General features: G+C 41.1%; 2 protein-coding genes and 1 non-coding gene across 8 annotated transcripts in view; 1 reads left to right on the plus strand and 2 right to left on the minus strand.

Moving 5' to 3' along the window:
* Window positions 1-17,553, plus strand: part of LOC119135263 (voltage-dependent calcium channel subunit alpha-2/delta-3-like) — a 91,032-nt gene that overhangs the window by 59,172 nt on the left and 14,307 nt on the right. For 5 of the 6 annotated variants that reach the window (XR_005100539.1, XM_037272764.1, XM_037272778.1 and 2 more), the window contains 8 exons: window positions 10,234-10,295; window positions 10,576-10,620; window positions 10,698-10,760; window positions 11,605-11,675; window positions 13,708-13,783; window positions 13,892-13,944; window positions 14,529-14,584; window positions 16,265-16,379. Coding sequence is in view for 5 of the 6 variants with exons in the window: in XM_037272764.1 (XP_037128659.1) it covers window positions 10,234-10,295; window positions 10,576-10,620; window positions 10,698-10,760; window positions 11,605-11,675; window positions 13,708-13,783; window positions 13,892-13,944; window positions 14,529-14,584; window positions 16,265-16,379 (541 nt within the window). In the remaining variant the exon portion in view is untranslated. Of the gene's footprint in view, window positions 1-10,233; window positions 10,296-10,575; window positions 10,621-10,697; window positions 10,761-11,604; window positions 11,676-13,707; window positions 13,784-13,891; window positions 13,945-14,528; window positions 14,585-16,264; window positions 16,380-17,553 lie in introns of those variants that run through there. The other variant, XM_037272779.1, reaches the window with a different exon arrangement.
* LOC119135314 (leucine-rich repeat and transmembrane domain-containing protein 1) lies at window positions 1,159-7,456 on the minus strand. Its single transcript, XM_037272781.1, has 4 exons — window positions 7,110-7,456; window positions 3,944-4,328; window positions 3,645-3,850; window positions 1,159-2,672 (listed from the first exon to the last, which is right to left on the minus strand). The coding sequence occupies exons 1-4, from the start codon at window positions 7,114-7,116 to the stop codon at window positions 2,164-2,166; spliced, it is 1,107 nt and encodes a 368-aa protein (XP_037128676.1). The 5' UTR covers window positions 7,117-7,456; the 3' UTR covers window positions 1,159-2,163.
* On the minus strand, window positions 5,755-5,873 carry LOC119119852. The gene has a single exon (XR_005097414.1). It is a non-coding gene; the product is annotated as a 5S ribosomal RNA (ribosomal RNA).

Genomic DNA, 17,553 nt, shown 5'->3' on the forward strand with positions numbered 1-17,553 from the left:
AGAGATGAGAGAGTCTGTGTGGTGCCACAGCTCTCGCTCGCTCACACAAGCACACACACACACACACACACACACACACACACGCACACACACACACACACACACGCACACACACACATGCACACACACACACACACACATCCTCACAGATACTACGTCAGAGCAGCCCACCGTGTTATTTTGTTTGTATTTTTCTCAGGTGGCGTCCTTGTGTCAGATCTGTGAAGCTGCATTCCAAATGAGTATACTTGCTGTAACAAGGAGAAAGAACCATGACAAAAGGCTTCTGATGTACACTAATGATGATCATTGCTGTCAGGTTGGGGGATGTCTGTAAGAATGATTTTATGTAAGAGAGTCAGATGGGAGGGGATATGTAGGCTGGAATGCAAATTTAGCGTAGGCCGGTTAGGGCCAGTTTTCACTGGCCTGCGTTCCAATGGGCTGTAGACTCAGGAATACGCTACGAGACTAACTTGACAGGACAGGCTGATGACATCACATGCCACGGGACCCCCATGGGCCTATCGCACCCCTCACCCACCCCTCTGCGCCCCCCAGACATCTCTTGAGTCACAATGATGGCCAATGCACGCACACACATGTGAATGCCAGCATATCTGTGAGTGTGTCTGCGCGCGTGACACATCCTGCGCCACGTGCGGTGGCTTTGCTGGCATAACGCACAACGCCATAAATGTCAGGTCAGCCGTTAAGGCCGAAAGCATCTGTGTATTTACTGTACATGCTTCAGCAAGCTCGAATTCAGTGTGTGCTGTTTTATCATTTTATAGCAAATGACACTGGCAAATGGCAAAATGGATAGATTTTTTTTATCTAGTTATATTATATTATATTATATTATATTATTTTTTTTTGCCCAAATGTTTGCCTTCTGTAGGAAAGGCTCTTTTTGGTGCCACCCATGTGCTCTTGTTATAAAAATCTCCAAATAGACATTGATGAAAGCTTATATTGATTTTGTTCTCTTCATCTGAGAGTGTCTGACAGGGATCGATTTTTCTGTCTTGGCTTCTGTTAAGGAATTTGCTGAAAGATTGCTTTGCAGTTGAAGTTACAAATTTTTCGTTGTTTCACAATCGTGCAGATTTCCCCACTTGAGAATGTCCACCTGCTCACCGGTCAAAACAAATACAGTTGACGGTTAAAATGTTTCCATTTATTTTCTATACTGAACGATTTTCAGCCTGACTCACAAACTCCTCACTTGACTTTCCAGTAAAAGGTTGCATTTTGTTTGTTTGTGATTTTGTGCAGCAGTACAATAATGGTCAATAATCTATTTGTACCCGTAAATTTGTTATTGCTTCAAAGAAGTTTCTGACATCCCTTCAAGGGTTGTCTGAAAAATATCTTTCATAAAACATATTTTCTCTGCAAAACTATATCACATTATTAGGCACAAACAATGAAATTCTCTACAAATACACAATGTGCATTCAGTACATACAGCATACACACACACCCAACTGTCACACAATCACCCATTTTTTTTCTCATCACAAAGAAATAAAAACATTACTGAGACCAGCTGCCTACTATGAATGTCAAAATTAATTTGATATTCGACAACAAAACTCAAATCAACAGCTGACAGATAACCACATCAGAAATAAATTCCAAATACCAGAGCTCTACTAAGACCTACAAATATTAATATTAACAAGAGCGACCTCACAGTGGTCACTGCTGAGGCCCTAAATATAGCAGTTTGCATCTACTTTATCTGTGATATGTGTTTCTCAGAAAAAATGGAATATATTCATTTTACCTTTTTTTTTGGACTATAAGTAATGCCGCTTCTAACCCCTAAAAATGGAAATATCCCCGAATCGGCCTGTTCATTGAGAATGGGCCTTATAACCCGGTGCACCTTGTAATCCAAAAAAATACGGTAATACTTTCTTTGGCTTGCCCCCTTAGAGTCACATAGTTCCAGTTCTTTTCAGTGCATAGTCAAATACCTGTGGAATTGAATTAGCTACCCAAGTTTCATAAAATGTCAAGTCACACGAACAGGATTAATTTCACACACTTCTTCTCTCCCCCCACAGCACATACACACAAATATGTCATCCAAAGACGATTAGGTTAAAGGGTTGAGGCCCAAGTTTGAAGTTCTTTTTTTGTTGTTATCATCTCCTAGGCAATGGCATTCTCCAGCGGTTCCTTCTCATCTATCCTGGCATGATCGGCCGCACGAGCCGCTGCCAATTCCTCGTTTTTCTTAAGCTCCCGTTGATATTTGGCCATGATGGCGGCATAGGCGCAACCATATACCGCTGCAGCCAGCATCATCAGACACACGATGCCACACACAACACCGGTGATGATCACCGTGGCGATAGCGTGGCGTAAATTGACTGGTCGGTGCCTCTGCTTCGGCTCACACTCTGGGATATTACCCCCTCCGCCGGCAAATCCCTCCCCCATCCCCATGGGGACATGGAGCGCGTGGCTTGAAGGATGAGCGTGGTTGCCGTGCATGTGGCCTCGCAGCAGCCTCTCCGATTCCAGATGATGTATGTTGGCAAACAAGTAATGGTAGCTTGTGGTCATGCAGGCATGGAAGAGCTGGTAAGGGACCTTCTGCAGATCTCTGTCTCGCATCTCGATGGGCTGGCTGCAAAGCACCTCATCCACCATGCCACCTTGGGAGCAGAGATATACATCACCAGTTGTGTTATAATCCTTTTGGCATCACATTATAGAGATGACCTCAGTCATAGCTCAGCCTCAACCGGTTCATGGGCTCATAATGAATCTAGCCTATAATGCCTTTCTTGAATGGAGTGTATTATGATTAATGCTAGGACTTCAGCAGCTGCCCTCTCTATTGCCCCTGTAACTTAGTATTTTATTTGTCTCACTGTCAGCTGACTTTTTTTTAGCTCTCCAGATAATCACTGGTCTTCTCTTAGCTGCACGTTCTTCGATCAAGGTCCATTGTTCTGTTGTGCAGCACGAGTAATTTGCAGCTTTTAAAGCAGGCAGCCAAGGGAGTATGACCTCCTTTATTGCTTTTAACACACAATGGTTATTTTATATATGCAATACATCGACTGTACATTTCTCTCTCTCTCTACACAATTGTGGCACTTCTCCAATACATTGTGTAAGTTTAAGGCGCCTCTAATTCTCTCAAAACCGTGACAAGCAAGCAGCAGATTGCCTGCTATGACCACTAAGTTGCCTAACCGGGCCTTCGAGCACAGCCGAATAGAGTCCTGAAGTTGGTATGGGTAAAAAATGGTGGTGCAGTCATGGACTGACAAACATCTTGCCATGTGTCAATTTTGGAAGAAATACGTATATTTGCAAAATTTGCAGAGCCTAAGGTGTCAAATGCAGCCTCTGTTTGAATGATACCTAAAAATAATTGTACTAAAAAGCAATTGCAAGTGATTTTTGGGAAACTCTGTACGTAGGAAGTTTTATTTACACACAAAAAAAACCCTTACACTAAAATGTAATCACAGTTTTGTAAACAATGTATAAATTGTATTCATCCTGGTTTAGGCCCGTCGAGTTCCGTTATTGAGCTTCTGTCTTGGCTTCTGTCTGAGTTTTATAACCCTATCGATATATTCTATTAATATGGAAAGAACGTTGAGTTCACGCACCTTTATAGAGGTAGGTCTCAAGCCACAGTTTGAGGCCTATAAGGTGGCAGTCACACCTCCAGGGGTTGCCTCGGAGCGTGATACTGTCCAAGCGGGTCAAGGCCTCCAACAGCGAACGGTCTAATCGTGTTAGCCTGTTGTGGGCGAGCCCCAGGTGGCTCAGGTTTCTCAGATGTTCTCCCATGGCTCCGGATAAACCCCACAAGCTTAGCGAAAGCACAAACCAAGAATACAACATGAAATCCGAGAAGCAAAATGATTAAAATTCCATCACGGTCCAATCGTGGCAATTGTCTAACCTGTTGTGTGAAAGGTCGAGATGTGAAAGTGAGTGAATGGGTCCAAACAACCGCTTATCAAGCTCCCTCAGGCTGTTGTAGGCGAGACTGAGATGCTGCAGAGTTCGGAGCCCCAGAAGAGCAGTCGGCGAAACAGTTGTTATGGAATTATTGGATAGATCGAGAACGCGAACAAAGGGTATTTCTCGAAAAGCCATGGATCCCAGGCCTCTGATTCGGTTGTCTTGGAGATATAATTCTTGTGTGTCTGGATGCAATCGACGGGGAATGTCATATAGGCCTCGACCCCTGCAGTCCACAGCTTTGGTGTTTGTGTTGCAGCTGCACTCTTTCGGACAGGCACGTGAAAGAGAGAGGAGGGAGAGAAGGCAACACGCCAGTATCACTGCAGGGACAGAAAGTAGTAATTATAAATTAGACATGTTGAATTTTAAAATTAGGCTTTGAAAATAAATTGAAGGTGTGTGTTGTCAACATGCATTGGAAAGGTAAATCTCAAAATAATAGCCTTGTACTCTATATTACCAGTCTAGTTGGGGCACACCTTTACATTCAAGCCTTTTTTAAGTTTGTCCAAACTTTCTACTGTTTGGATGATACTAGCGCAGATAAGAACCACTATGAGAGAAACACAGCTTTCCTATAAGTGGCACTATTTTCTTGGAACTTCCAACATGCCGAACAATTAAATGCATCTTACTAGCGAGCTACTTTGAGAACAGTCCACAAGCAACTTGTTTGATCCCTGGGGGAGCTATCTGGTAGTGATGGGTAAATGAAGCTTCACATTTGTTTCATGAACCAGTTGTTACATTTTTTGACTCCTCTAGATGGCACTGTTTGCTTTAAATGTCAAGTTGTTTCAGCCCAATGTTGAACAGAAAGTGCCATCAAAAAGAGTAGAAAGAAAATACAAGAAATAGTTCAAGAAGCAGGCGGCTCAGTGGCGCACTGGTTAGCACGTCCGCCTCAGAGTTAGGAGGGTGCCGGTTCGATTCCACCTCCGACCCTCCCTGTGTGGAGTTTGCATGTTCTCCCCGTGCCCGCGTGGGTTTTCTCCGGGCACTCCGGTTTCCTCCCACATCCCAAAAACATGCAGATAGGCCGATTGAGCACTCCAAATTGCCCCTAGGTGTGAGTGCGAATGCGGATGGTTGTTCATCTCTGTGTGCCCTGTGATTGGCTGGCAACCGGTTCAGGGTGTCCCCCGCCTACTGCCCGATGACTGCTGGGATAGGCTCCATCACCCGTGGGGACAAAGCGGTACAGAAAATGGATGGATGGATGGTTCAAGAAGCAAATTTAAGGCTTCATTTCCCCATCACCACTATCTGTTGCCCAGGAATCCATGTTGGCGACCCCCACGTAAAAGTCTTCAAACTTATGATTTTCATGGCATCAGCAGACCATAAGATTAATTAAATTAAAGATTAAAGTCCCAATGATTGTCACACACACATCTGGGTGTGGTGAAATTTGTCCTCTGCATTTAACCCATCCCCATGTGATTTTAATCCATCCCCTGGGGGAGAGGGGAGCAGTGAGCAGCAGCGGTGCCGCGCTCGGGAATCATTTGGCGATCTAACCCCCCAATTCCAACCCTTAATGCTGAGTGCCAAGCAGGGAGGCAATGGGTCCCATTTTTATAGTCTTTGGTATGACCCGGCCGGGGTTTGAACCCACAACCTTCAAACCGCAGGGCGGACACTCTACCACTAGGCCACTGAGCTGGCTAAGCTTATTTGGGGAAATGTTCGCACCTGGGATCGAACCAAGTTCTTGTCACTAACCAGTCGGCTATTTCGACCTAAAGCTTACAGCACCTGGTATTCCCAGGCGGTCTCCCACCCAAGTACTAACCAGGCCCGACCCTGCTTAGCTTCCGAGATCGGACGAGATCGGGCGTTCTCAGGGTAGTATGGCCGTATACTAGTTTGAATAGTTGAACATGTTTTTCAAGATTACTTGAATGCAGCAAAAGTGAGTATGATGCATCAGAATGATGCTCACTCCCACCTCTCCGACCCGCTTAGACATGGGCCCTCTCTGACGTCAAAATCTTCAAACCGCAACCCCTCACCCACTCGCTACCCACACACAAATCCATACATAGCAGATATTGGGTGTCTGATTCCTTTTGAGTTGACTTCACATGTCCATTCCTCTTGGAACATCACTGCATTATTTATAGCATTGGCTGGACTAGCTTGAGGCTAAATGAAATGCAGTTCAGGCCCAAGCCTGGGAATGTAGCTAACTAATTCTAGTCTATTTACAGTTGCTGAATTGATTGGTAGGCTATGCAACAGTTTGCTATTCAAACCCAACAACATTACAGTTAAACAGTTTAGAAAGCATGAGGGAAGTCCAGCAGCTTTAATAATTTTGTATTTTCACAATGTCAAAAGGATTTAAAAACAGTTTAAATAAAAAAAAATACCAAAAAAGCGAGCAAGACCTAATTTGTGATCACATCCACTATCGGTCAACAGACACACAATGAGTTCAATAGAAGCACAACTTACTGTAAAATCAATTAAAATGTTATTAGGTGTTGTTCTTATCAACACTTCAATTGAAAATTCCAAAAAGTAGTGAACCTATAAACATACATTTCCATGTATATCCCTTTATAAACCTTCATAACTTGGGAAGAATATATCAATATATAGTATGATTCTATAGATACACAAACGTTCCTTGAAAGAGTGCGCTGACACATGTGCGCTTTGCATGGCCACACATAAACAGAGCATCAGCTTAGTGAAGCATTGTGGCTCTAGAACGAGGTCAACACTGGAGAATGGTTCCGTGCTCTCATGTGTCCCTTCAGCCTCAAGTGCATGCACGGAGGCTTGTAATGATGTGCACACGCAGCCCACAGCAAGTGGCTAACACTTGAAATCAGCCTCGCACCAATGCCTTGCCTTTTTGGAACAGAAAGCTATAAGACTTGATGCAGAATAACAATCAATCCAGCAAAGACCATTATTTATTATTATTATTATTATTATTATTATTATTATTATTATTATTAGTATTAGTATTATTATTGCAGTTGTTGCTGTGTTGTTAAGCCATTGGTAAGAGAACTTGCTGGGAATAAAAATCCCATGTTAATGCACAATGAATTTTTAACCCAAATATTATTGAACTGCTCTCCTACCTCTCATATCTGCCAGGCGTCCTTTGACCGCTTGAGTTCGCTGTGCTTTTTTTTATCTCTCCTTTTGGGTGCTAGTGACTGACCCGTGTTGAGGCTCCATTAGCTGTCATTGATGAGTTGAGATATCCTTATTTTCATTTTGCTGGCTTGAGCATTTTTAAAAAAAAAATGAGGCTTGGAAACCCGTCTTGCTTTCCGAATCGTCAACACTGCGCCGACAAGCATGAAACCCCATCAGAGGGGCAGGATCAGAACACAGAGCTTACTGCCAGTGTGAGAATCACTGAAACTAACTCTCTCTCTCGCTCTCTCTTGCTTTCTCTCTCTCGCTCCCTGCCCCCTCTCGCTTGCAGCTTGTTTCTTTCTGTCTCTTTTATTTTCCATCACTGTTTTTGTGCTTCAACATGTTTTTCTCTCCCTTCCTCTGCCTTTGTAATTTTTTTTTCAAAATTTAGTGTCTCCTTGCTTGAATGCTTACTCCCCCTGTCAGAAGTTATATCAGTAAAGTGTCATATCCCGGCGGACAGCTGCGCCTCTTAAATCTTCGGGTCCACATGCTCCATGACATTGACCACCGCTCCTATTTCTATGGCAAAAGCTTAAAGTTGAATTTGCAGTGTTATACTCAAATAATGAAACGTGCAAGAACACACTTGGCGAGAATGCCCAGTGTGGTCGCATGCTCTAATGCTAATATGCATGAGACATGGGCAGAGGCGATGGCTGAACAAGCTCCGAGCAGCACAGTGTTAAAAAAAAAGAAAAAAGAAAAGAAATTACCAATGAACACTCGTATGCAGAGCAGGATGTTAAGCTGTTGCCATAAAGTGACATTGAATTATTTTTGCTAAGCTCTCTTGGGCTCTTGGGTCAATTAAAGGAGAGTCAAAAATGGACAAAGGATGAGGCAGATTAATGAGGGACTCGTTTATTTGAATGCTTATTACTATTTTCAAGCTCTGAAAGTGACCTTGGATCATGGCTTCTGTGTTCGTGAACTCCATGTCCATCCATATTGCCATCCTATTTATGGCTGAATGATTTTCTTTCTCCCTGACATATAAAACTGTCATTTATGTCAGATGCTTATGTGCATTATATTGGCAATCCAATTTTATACGACGACCCAGCTCAGGATCATCCCAGGGCTCAATTACTACACACATTAGAATATTTTATAACACAATAGCTCAGTGCACACACACACACACACACACACACACACACACACACACACACACACACACACACACACACACACACATACACACACACACACACACACACACACACACACACACACACACACACACACACACACAGCACACACTGACAAGTATTTGATATCATGGATTTGTCTGTCAACCAGTTCACTTTATCCCCAGGAAGCACCAGAGAGTTTGTCAAAATCAAAATCAATATATTGACCACATTCTTTAACGAACTAAAGGAAATTGTTTCCGGTTGTTTGTTTCACTCTGGTGCTATTACTGAGACAAAAATGAACAATAAAATAGGAAATTGAGATTGGTCATTATTGCACAGCCCCAGAAAAGCTTAGACTGATAGACAAACATACGATTCCTAGCTGTTCAGGAAGATTTAAAGTATGTTGTCAAACTTGCTATGTACTGTACATCTAAAACAATAATAATAATAATCATAATAATAATAATAATCATAATAATAATAATAATAATAATAATAATAATAATAATAATAATAATAATAATAATAATAATAATAATAAAGACTTTATTACATTGAGCAAAGCAGCATAAAAATGATGGAGGGGAATAACCATCGCTTCAAACATGAAATGAGCAGTCCATATCCTGCAGCCTGATTGCACTGCCCAAATGTCACCTCAACTGCCTTAGTAACTATTTTGATTCTTCCAATTGGGCTTGTGTCAAGTCACACAAATACACAATTCGCTCACATTTGCCTCGGCTATATAAATAGTCCATGAAGTCACGTGCTCACTGAAATGTCTTTAGGTTTTGCGGTCCTTAGTAGAATTCCAATTAGATGTGGGCATTAAGCCGGTTGTCGGATTGTGCTGATGGGATATTGCCCATGGGTGGATTTGAAGTGGATTTTATGACTCTTCATCTTTGGATTCATAAACCCAGCTCAGAGTATAATACTGGACACCCGACACGTGTGTAAATAATACCTAGGCAAATTTAATTCTTCCGACAGCGCAGAAACTTCAGCATGGCAGATCCAAGTCCTTTTGTCTTTTTACACTGAGCATCCAAACTAGAATACGATTTGACTGTTTCTGTAAAGCACTTTGACACATTTCCATTCATTCTGCATGAGAATTGAACGTTTCCCACCCTTGTTATTTTTATTCTGCACAGTCACTATTTCAGCTGTCTGGTTTTTTTTCGGGGAATAAAAATCATACAGTATCTGTTTTGGCATCATGAGCTAGGCTTTCTTTCCATTGCCCAGCGTCTTAAATTAGCTTTTTCTCTTGGGTTTTCCAAGTGGGTGTAGAAATGGTGGGCTGCTGAAGGGATCTGGCAAAGCTTATGATGAGATAATCTGCACCTGTTCCTCTGGGCGGCAGCTAAAACAGGCTGCAGCGCCACACCACTGCCCTTAACAATTGCGCAAACATACACAAAAGCAAAGCTACAAATCCCTCTGATCAAATTAACACAGGAAAGTTCACGACAGTGGCTTTTTATAGTACGGACTACACCATGGAGTGCTCACTGGTTACAGCACTTCGAACTTTTAATAGCGATTTCAGTTTAGGCTTCTCTGGATTTTAAAAACAATATAATCAAATAAAAATTATTTAAGTTGTCCATAAAAGTAAACACAATAAAAAAATACACACATTGTATATTTAATGCTTTGTTTTAAAAGCATTGCTAATGCTAAAGTCAATGTAAAATCCTGTTGAAATGCTAACGGGAAATTAGCATGGACAGGGAAATGTAGCCTGAAATGGAAGTGGACGTTTGCTTTGTGCCACTCAAACACATACATCGTGAAGTACCACATCTATAATTAGCTGACTGTAATTCAGATATGTATTCATTTTAATTCTAAGCAAAGCCTTTTCTGATGTCACATCTTACTAGCAGTGTTTTGTGTTTTCCAGCTGTTGGCATCCAAATGAAACTAGACTTCTTTCAGAGGAAATTCTGGACAGCCAGCCGACAGGTACTCAATGACAAAGACATACACGTCAATTTAGAAAGATCAGCACAATACTTTTTGGAACACGTTTAAATTTCTACTTCAGGCAATGGTTGTGAATGTTTACAAAATGTCATTGTCATTTTACTTTCAAGACTTCTTTTCAAAGGATCATGAATCAGCTCATTAAATGTCTTCATTTTAAAATTTGGAGTTTTACAAGATAATAAAGGTTAGCACCTGGCAGAGGTCTTTATGTTTGAAGCCTTCGCTAATATTGCACTGCACTTCATCCTCTCTACAGTGTGCTGCCCTCGATGGGAAATGCTCCATAAGTTGCGACGATGAGGTTTGTTCCTTTCTCGCTTGTCACATTCTTACACATAAACTTGAACGTGATCTTTTTTTTTTTTTTTATTTCAACAGGATATTAACTGCTACCTCATTGACAACAACGGCTTCATTCTGGTGGCAGAGGACTATACTCTGGTACGACACGCATACTAAAATTATATTTATAAAGTCACAAACCTTCGTAGTGCACTGGACAAATGTGAATGTTTTGTGGTATTTTTTCAACATGAACCGTTTTAGCATTTTAGCGTATTCAATATATTTATCATTAGATCATCGTTTTCATTAAAGATAGTGAGACAGCAAAAAGAAAAACAAGTCATTTGGATAGTAAGCATCAGCTTTAGAGAATAAATATCAATTTGTGAGTAAGCATCAGCTTTAGAGAATAAATATCAATTTGTAACATGCCTAATAGGAATATATTCCACTGACCTATCAATACTGCCCCCAAGTGGTTTAGATGATAATGATTCGGGTGTAAGGTTTATTTTTTCTATTTGCGCCTTCTCTTCAACTCAAACCTTTGTCCCCATGTAGGAAAGAGAATCACAAGTAAATGAACTCTGAATTCTGCTTTAACATTATGAAGATCCTCATTACAAGTTAACTGTACCAGCTACAGTACGGTGACAAATTTAGCATTTTTAGGGTTAAGGTTTCAATTTAGGGTTAGGGTTTCAAAGTAATGTTTAAAATTAAATTAGGCTTTCAAACTAGGGTTTCAAATTAAAATTAGGGTTTCAAACTAGGGTTAGGGTTAGGTTTGTCTGGTTGGAGATTTCTCCCATGAAAATATGTTTTTTCTTTCCTCTGTATCCAAAGTGTTTGCTTACGTGCGGTTCAGTTAGTGTTGTTTCTGTACCGTATGTATGACGAACACATTTCTCGACCTGCTTGAGCCTTGAGATAGCTTGTTGGTGAGAGTTGGAGATGCGCAGTTAAAACGGGCTCGCCTGATGATTGTCTTTCCTTTCAGACAGGAAAGTTTTTTGGAGAAGCCGAAGGGGCTGTAATGAGTAAGCTCCTGCAGATGGGCTCTTTCAAGAGGTAAGTCTTATTCTCTGTGGGCGTACCAGGGCAAAGTGTGTATGCGTGTGTGTTTGTGTGTGCGTGTTAGAAAATCCACACATAATATCATGGCATACAGACGGGGCCGCAGAATGAGAGCATGTCTCCAACGGCGCTGACAGCTCTTAACTTGGCCAATCATGTTGAGCTATTAAGTGGCGAACTCCGACCCTTTGCGAAACGTTCTTCGTTTGGGGATTACCGCAAATCTTTTGCTGAAATGCAGAAGAAACTGGAAATCACAGACACGCACAAAATTTGCACACATTTGGACGTCCGAAGCTTGTTGTCGAGCTGTTGCTGAAAAAATATTTCACGTACAGTCTTACTGTGACAATATAATTCACATTTCAGTATTTTGTTCATCCTGCACGATGAAATAAGTCAGGATCATCACAATTCTTATCACGTGTCGAGAGTACAAGTTGTCGAAGAGACCCACGAGAGCATTCAGAGAATCTTCAGGGTTGGATGATGAGGATTAAGTTTGAAATTGAGCATGACGTAATGCGCGTCGACCCTTTCCAACCATCTGTGCAGAATCAATGCGCGAACGTGAACAGTTTTGATTTGGATTAATCCTTAACGCAAGCTGCCCACTTATTTGTCAAGATCAACTAAGGTTTTGTTTTCAGCTCATTTCGGTGATTAAACGTGACAGTGATTTCCTAATGCGAGCATTAGAAAATCAAATTGATGAGAAATTCCAGTTTGCAGGCAAAATAACATGTATGATGTATACTCGCATGTATCACGTTGGGACATGAGTACAGGTTTGCCGCTTACAACATAATGGGACCTGGCTTAGTGCTAATTGGTTCCTGGTGGTGCGTTGCAGCTGCGTCCTGGGTCCTGTGACTGAGGTTTTCATCTGACCCGAGGCTGCGGATTAACCCGGTCCCCTCAGACTAACAAAATGGTCTTGTCAAATATACCATTAGATGAGAAAGTGTTTAACTGCAAATGTGTTTGTACATAGAACGTCATATGAGGTGCAGTCAGGGCAGCCAGCGCCAGCCAGAAGGTTTTATACTTCTCACATCATGTCTGCGAGTACAACTGGCTATGTGGTTCCTCATTTTTTCCGTATAATTTGCATAGCATGTCAAAAGCAGCGTAAGCCTGCTCTCAAATGGCTCTTTTGCAAAACAGTTTTAAGTTGCACTTTTTCCAAAGGAATGACACAAACCTTGGCGAATTTTCTTCGCTGTTTAGATGTGATATCGTTCAAACAACGACATTACATATTTGTGTTTATAAAGCGGCGAGAGAGTGCTAGATGACAGACAGTGGATAAAAAAAAAAAGTCTACACACCCCTGGTCAAATACTTACATTTTAAATAGATATAGAATGTGGAGAACCTTTAAAAATCTTCCCGCCACTAATGTGATTACCGTAATTTTCGGACTATAAGTCGCGGTTTTTTTCATAGTTTGGGTGGGGGGGCGACTTATACTCAGGAGCGACTTATATACATATATATGTTTTTTTTCACTTTTTTGGGCATTTTATGGCTGGTGCGACTTATACTCCGGTGCGACTTATAGTCCGAAAATTACGGTAATAATCTGTACAATAATAAAAAAATCTCTTAAGGACGAAAATAGCCATATTGATATGGTTGCTTAAGTGTGCACACCCTTTAACGACCAGGGTTTTGGCTGTGTTCGCAATTAACCAGTCACATTCAAAATCATGTTAAATGAGTCACCACACCTTTGCCATCATTGAATGTGGCTCTGATAAACACCTGGATAAAGTTCAGCTGTTCACTTGTGCAACCACTTGATCTCTCTAACTACTTTTTGTGATCACGTATCCAATTATGAAGAGGCGTAAAGTAACGATTTTCTTCTATGTATTTCAATGTCTTAATTTACCAAATCAGTGGTACTTGTTATAAGTAACAGCAAAAAAAAAAAAAAAAAAAAGGAAATGAATTTATTTTGACAATATTGTGCTCACAATTAATCTGTCATCTAATTTGGGTGTTTCTTGTGTCTACGCAGGGTAACTCTTTATGACTACCAGGCTCTGTGTTGGGTGTATTCCGAGAGCAGCGATAGTGGAAACGCACTGTTTGATGTAAGTTTTTCACTGGTCAACCTAATCTTTGGATTAAGCCACATCAAGATTTGAGATTTATCTCGCTTGTGGTAAGGGAACATGTATTTGTTCTTTTCTCTCCTTCAGCCTTACTTTGCCTTCCTCTCAGCTGTCAAGTGGCTCCTTACGGAGCTTGTCATGTAAGACTTGTGATGTGGGACTGCAAAGTCTGCTTGTAATAGAAATAGTCTTCAAGTTGCCTTTGTCTTGAAGTAATCGATCATGTTGATGTGTTTTTCTGTAGCGTCTGCATATTTGTTTATAAGCTTCCACTCACGCATGTTGATGTGGTCACCAGTCATTGCTGCCTGCTGTTTCCCGCCTAGCCAATGCATACCTATCGTGCCACATTGTGGCGGCAGAATGTTCTTGGGTGGTCTGTTGTCACCGCACCGCACTGCTTCATGAGAGCAGGCAGTGTGAATATTCATGCTTTGGCCATGTTTTCATTGAAATATTATCTCTTCAGTTTAGCCAGTTAGCTTCCAACAGTGTTCGACTTTCTGGTCAATAAAAAAAAAAAAAGCCCAGATGTACTACTACGCCCCCCACCCCTCCGTCCTTGTCTTGCACTTTAAACTTTATTTGTATATGATAATGTCTTGCAAAATTGTTGAATGTGTTATAACCATTTGGATTGGAGACTTCAGTTCAGTCTGTTGCAATTTGTATTGAATTACAATTCACATGTTTTTTTACGCTCCGTGTTCTTTTTATGTAATAGATTTTTGGTCGAGTTCAACCTGTACAGCTGGTGGCAGTCTGACCTCACCGCAAAAGGTACTCACACGCACACGCACGCGCGCGCGCGCACACACACATGCACACACACGCACACACACACACACACACACACACGCGATTATAGCAAATGGTTTTATTAAACAGATTTTAACTTGCATTGATACTTCCTGCGTTCATATAGTAGTTTCAACAATTATTGATTTAGGTTTTTCCTCTTGAAAGTGTATCTTTCTCTTTAAATGTGACATTTTTTCATGTAAGCCAAGCACCCGATATCAAAAATTAAATAATTTCCACACTTTAGACTTACAAGTGTAGTTAAGAAAAAATAGTGTCGGCAGGTCCTCAAAGCATTATTTTAATTGAACAGTATTGTGGTTTCAATCTAAATGAGAATAAATTTAAAAAAAAAAGATGATAAAAATCAGGCTCTCTACTATATGAATATAAAAATGAACATTGTTCGTTCCATTTAAACCTAAATAACTATTTTTCCATCTGGAAAGGCCTATCCACAGACGAAAATGTAACCTGATCCACAAACTGTTGGAACAAAAGTGAGTGAAAGAAGACTGGTCCTGTATTTGACTTCATACGTCAGCTTGACCACGGAAAAACAGAACAGAAAAGGCTTCAATCCAAAAGAGCAAAAATAAAAGCGGCAAAAACATGAGATTGCCGCAAGCGACATGAGCCCTGGTGTTTATCTGTCAGCACACACATTTGGTTTTATTTTTTTTATTTCGCCCCCAAAAAATCACATATATGTGACCGCCAAAACTCTGCATTATGTTGGAACTTGCGGTAAGCAATGTCCAATATGGACTTTTTATTTGCTTTGTTGGTTTCCTCCACATGAACGCACATTCGATCCGATTTTTTTAAACATCGTGTGATGCCTTTGTGGCGTAGTAAATCTTAAATGCCTGTCTGGGATAAAAAATGTGTTCTGATGAACGCTAATATTTTATATTTGGATGGAAAAGAAAAGGGAGAAAGTCAACACTTTCCACACGTGCTTATCGTGAATAAAAGGAAGCTGAGCACGGCTTCTTACCAAGCAAGTCGGGACAATTTCACAGCTGGCTGCCCTCGGGTTTTAGGCGCACTCTTTCCAGCGTTTTACAATGCAATACATGGGGCAGATGGCAGCACGCACCAATGTCTCCGCCTGTAAAGCAATCTGCAACACCAACCAAGTTGAACTAAACCCGCGTCGTCTTTGTACACATATGCGCACATTATGGGCGAGTAATTAAACGAGCCCATTGAAATTACAAACATAATCCACCTTCCCTTGAAGTCTTGCTTGGGAAAATGTGTTGAGAGTTCATGAAAGTTAATGTTCAAATGTTTATTTCTGACATGCAAAGTAGGATTAGCAGCTGTTTTAATAAGGCTGTCTTGAAACGTTGACCCGGATAGAACGTTTCAATGTTTTTCGCTGTATTTCCCGTTTAGGCCTCTGGGTGGCAGGAAAGTTCAACATCAGCCTCTTGGCTTGGGCTCAAGATGACCGTGTGCTTAAGAGCTCTGCTTCACAAAAGTTGTTTTCTCCCAAGCGTGTATATTTACTAGGATGTGGTGTGTCTAACTGTTTGCTTGCATTTTATTTGCACACCTATTTCGGCAGTTTGGGTTCCAGGAACTCCTCACAGGCGACTTTACTTCTTTCTTCCATTCCTCATAATTTCCCTCTCCTCTTCTCTTGTTCAGCTCAGAGGACGGGCCGCGCCATGCAAGTACCATGCGACACCGAGTACCCGGCCTTTGTCTCAGAGAGAACCATCAAAGAAAACACCGGCAACATCGACTGTGACGGCTGCATCAAGTATGAACGCACATGCATGTTATACTCCCAACCAGGTTACGCATTTCATAATCCGTAAATTCATTGAGGCGAGATTATCCTTATGTACTTTTTATGACATTTTTCTTTGGCGGTAGGCCGTGATATTTTGAAATGTGAATTAAGTGCCTTAATAATAAATGTTGGAAAACAGTTATCGAGAGCAGCAGCAGCAGGTTGGAAATTCCATAAGGTTTTGCAATACTCAGATGAAATCAGAAAACCTCAGAGAGCTCATTAAAACAAGCTCCAGCATCTATAAAGGCATTTTTAATATATGATCCCTATAAGTCATTTGTCTGCTAACACATGCTTGCAGTTTGGTATGTGAGGCATTTTGAGAGGGGAAAGGAGAGGTGAAAAAAGGGCTTCCTTTTAAAAATGGGAAAATGAGTGTGGTCCCCATTAACAATTTGCACTTTTCTGTCAGGCAATTGTGGGGTGTTCTCCGGAACCTCCAATGGGCCCTTCATTGCTCCCAGCTGTGGAACTGCCAGGGAAATATGTGTGTGTGCAGTCCTCATGCATCTCTTTTCACAATCGCACAGCAGGGATGCAACAACAACTCCGTTTTAATTGACATTGTCATTTTTATAATGTTATGTTTATTGTGATTGAACTCGGGTTTCACTCGGGCACCTAATGAAGAAACTTTGCATTATCATCTGCAAGTTCAAGTGGACTGTCTTGTCTTGTGTCACTACTAAAAAAAACACAGCTATCTGGGCTCTGCAGCTCGTCGCATCATTTTACTCTGAATTCTAGTGTAGTATCAAAGTGGATTTCATTACCATAAACATATTTTGCTAGTGTGTCAGGAAAAAAAAAATCTTCGTTATTATTTTATGGTAATGTGTGAAGCACTCAAAGCATCACAGCCAGCAAAACCTCACTGAATTAATATGTTTTGAACCACATACAGTAATAATGATCATATTTCTCTACCATGATGACAGATGAAAAACCACACATGCATTTATGGAAAATTAGAATTGGAAAATATGAAGCCACACACTCATTAAGCCAAAAGTGAGCAAATAAGGTGCATGACACTTTGCTTGGTCCGTAGCAAAGCCTGAGAAATGAATAGAATCGACCACAATTTTCACTCACATTGTCATAGCCGTTGCTGTAAATGTTATTTTGTGCTATTTTG

Source organism: Syngnathus acus, chromosome 2 (genome assembly GCF_901709675.1).
Source record: "Syngnathus acus chromosome 2, fSynAcu1.2, whole genome shotgun sequence".
Classification (NCBI taxonomy): domain Eukaryota; kingdom Metazoa; phylum Chordata; class Actinopteri; order Syngnathiformes; family Syngnathidae; genus Syngnathus; species Syngnathus acus.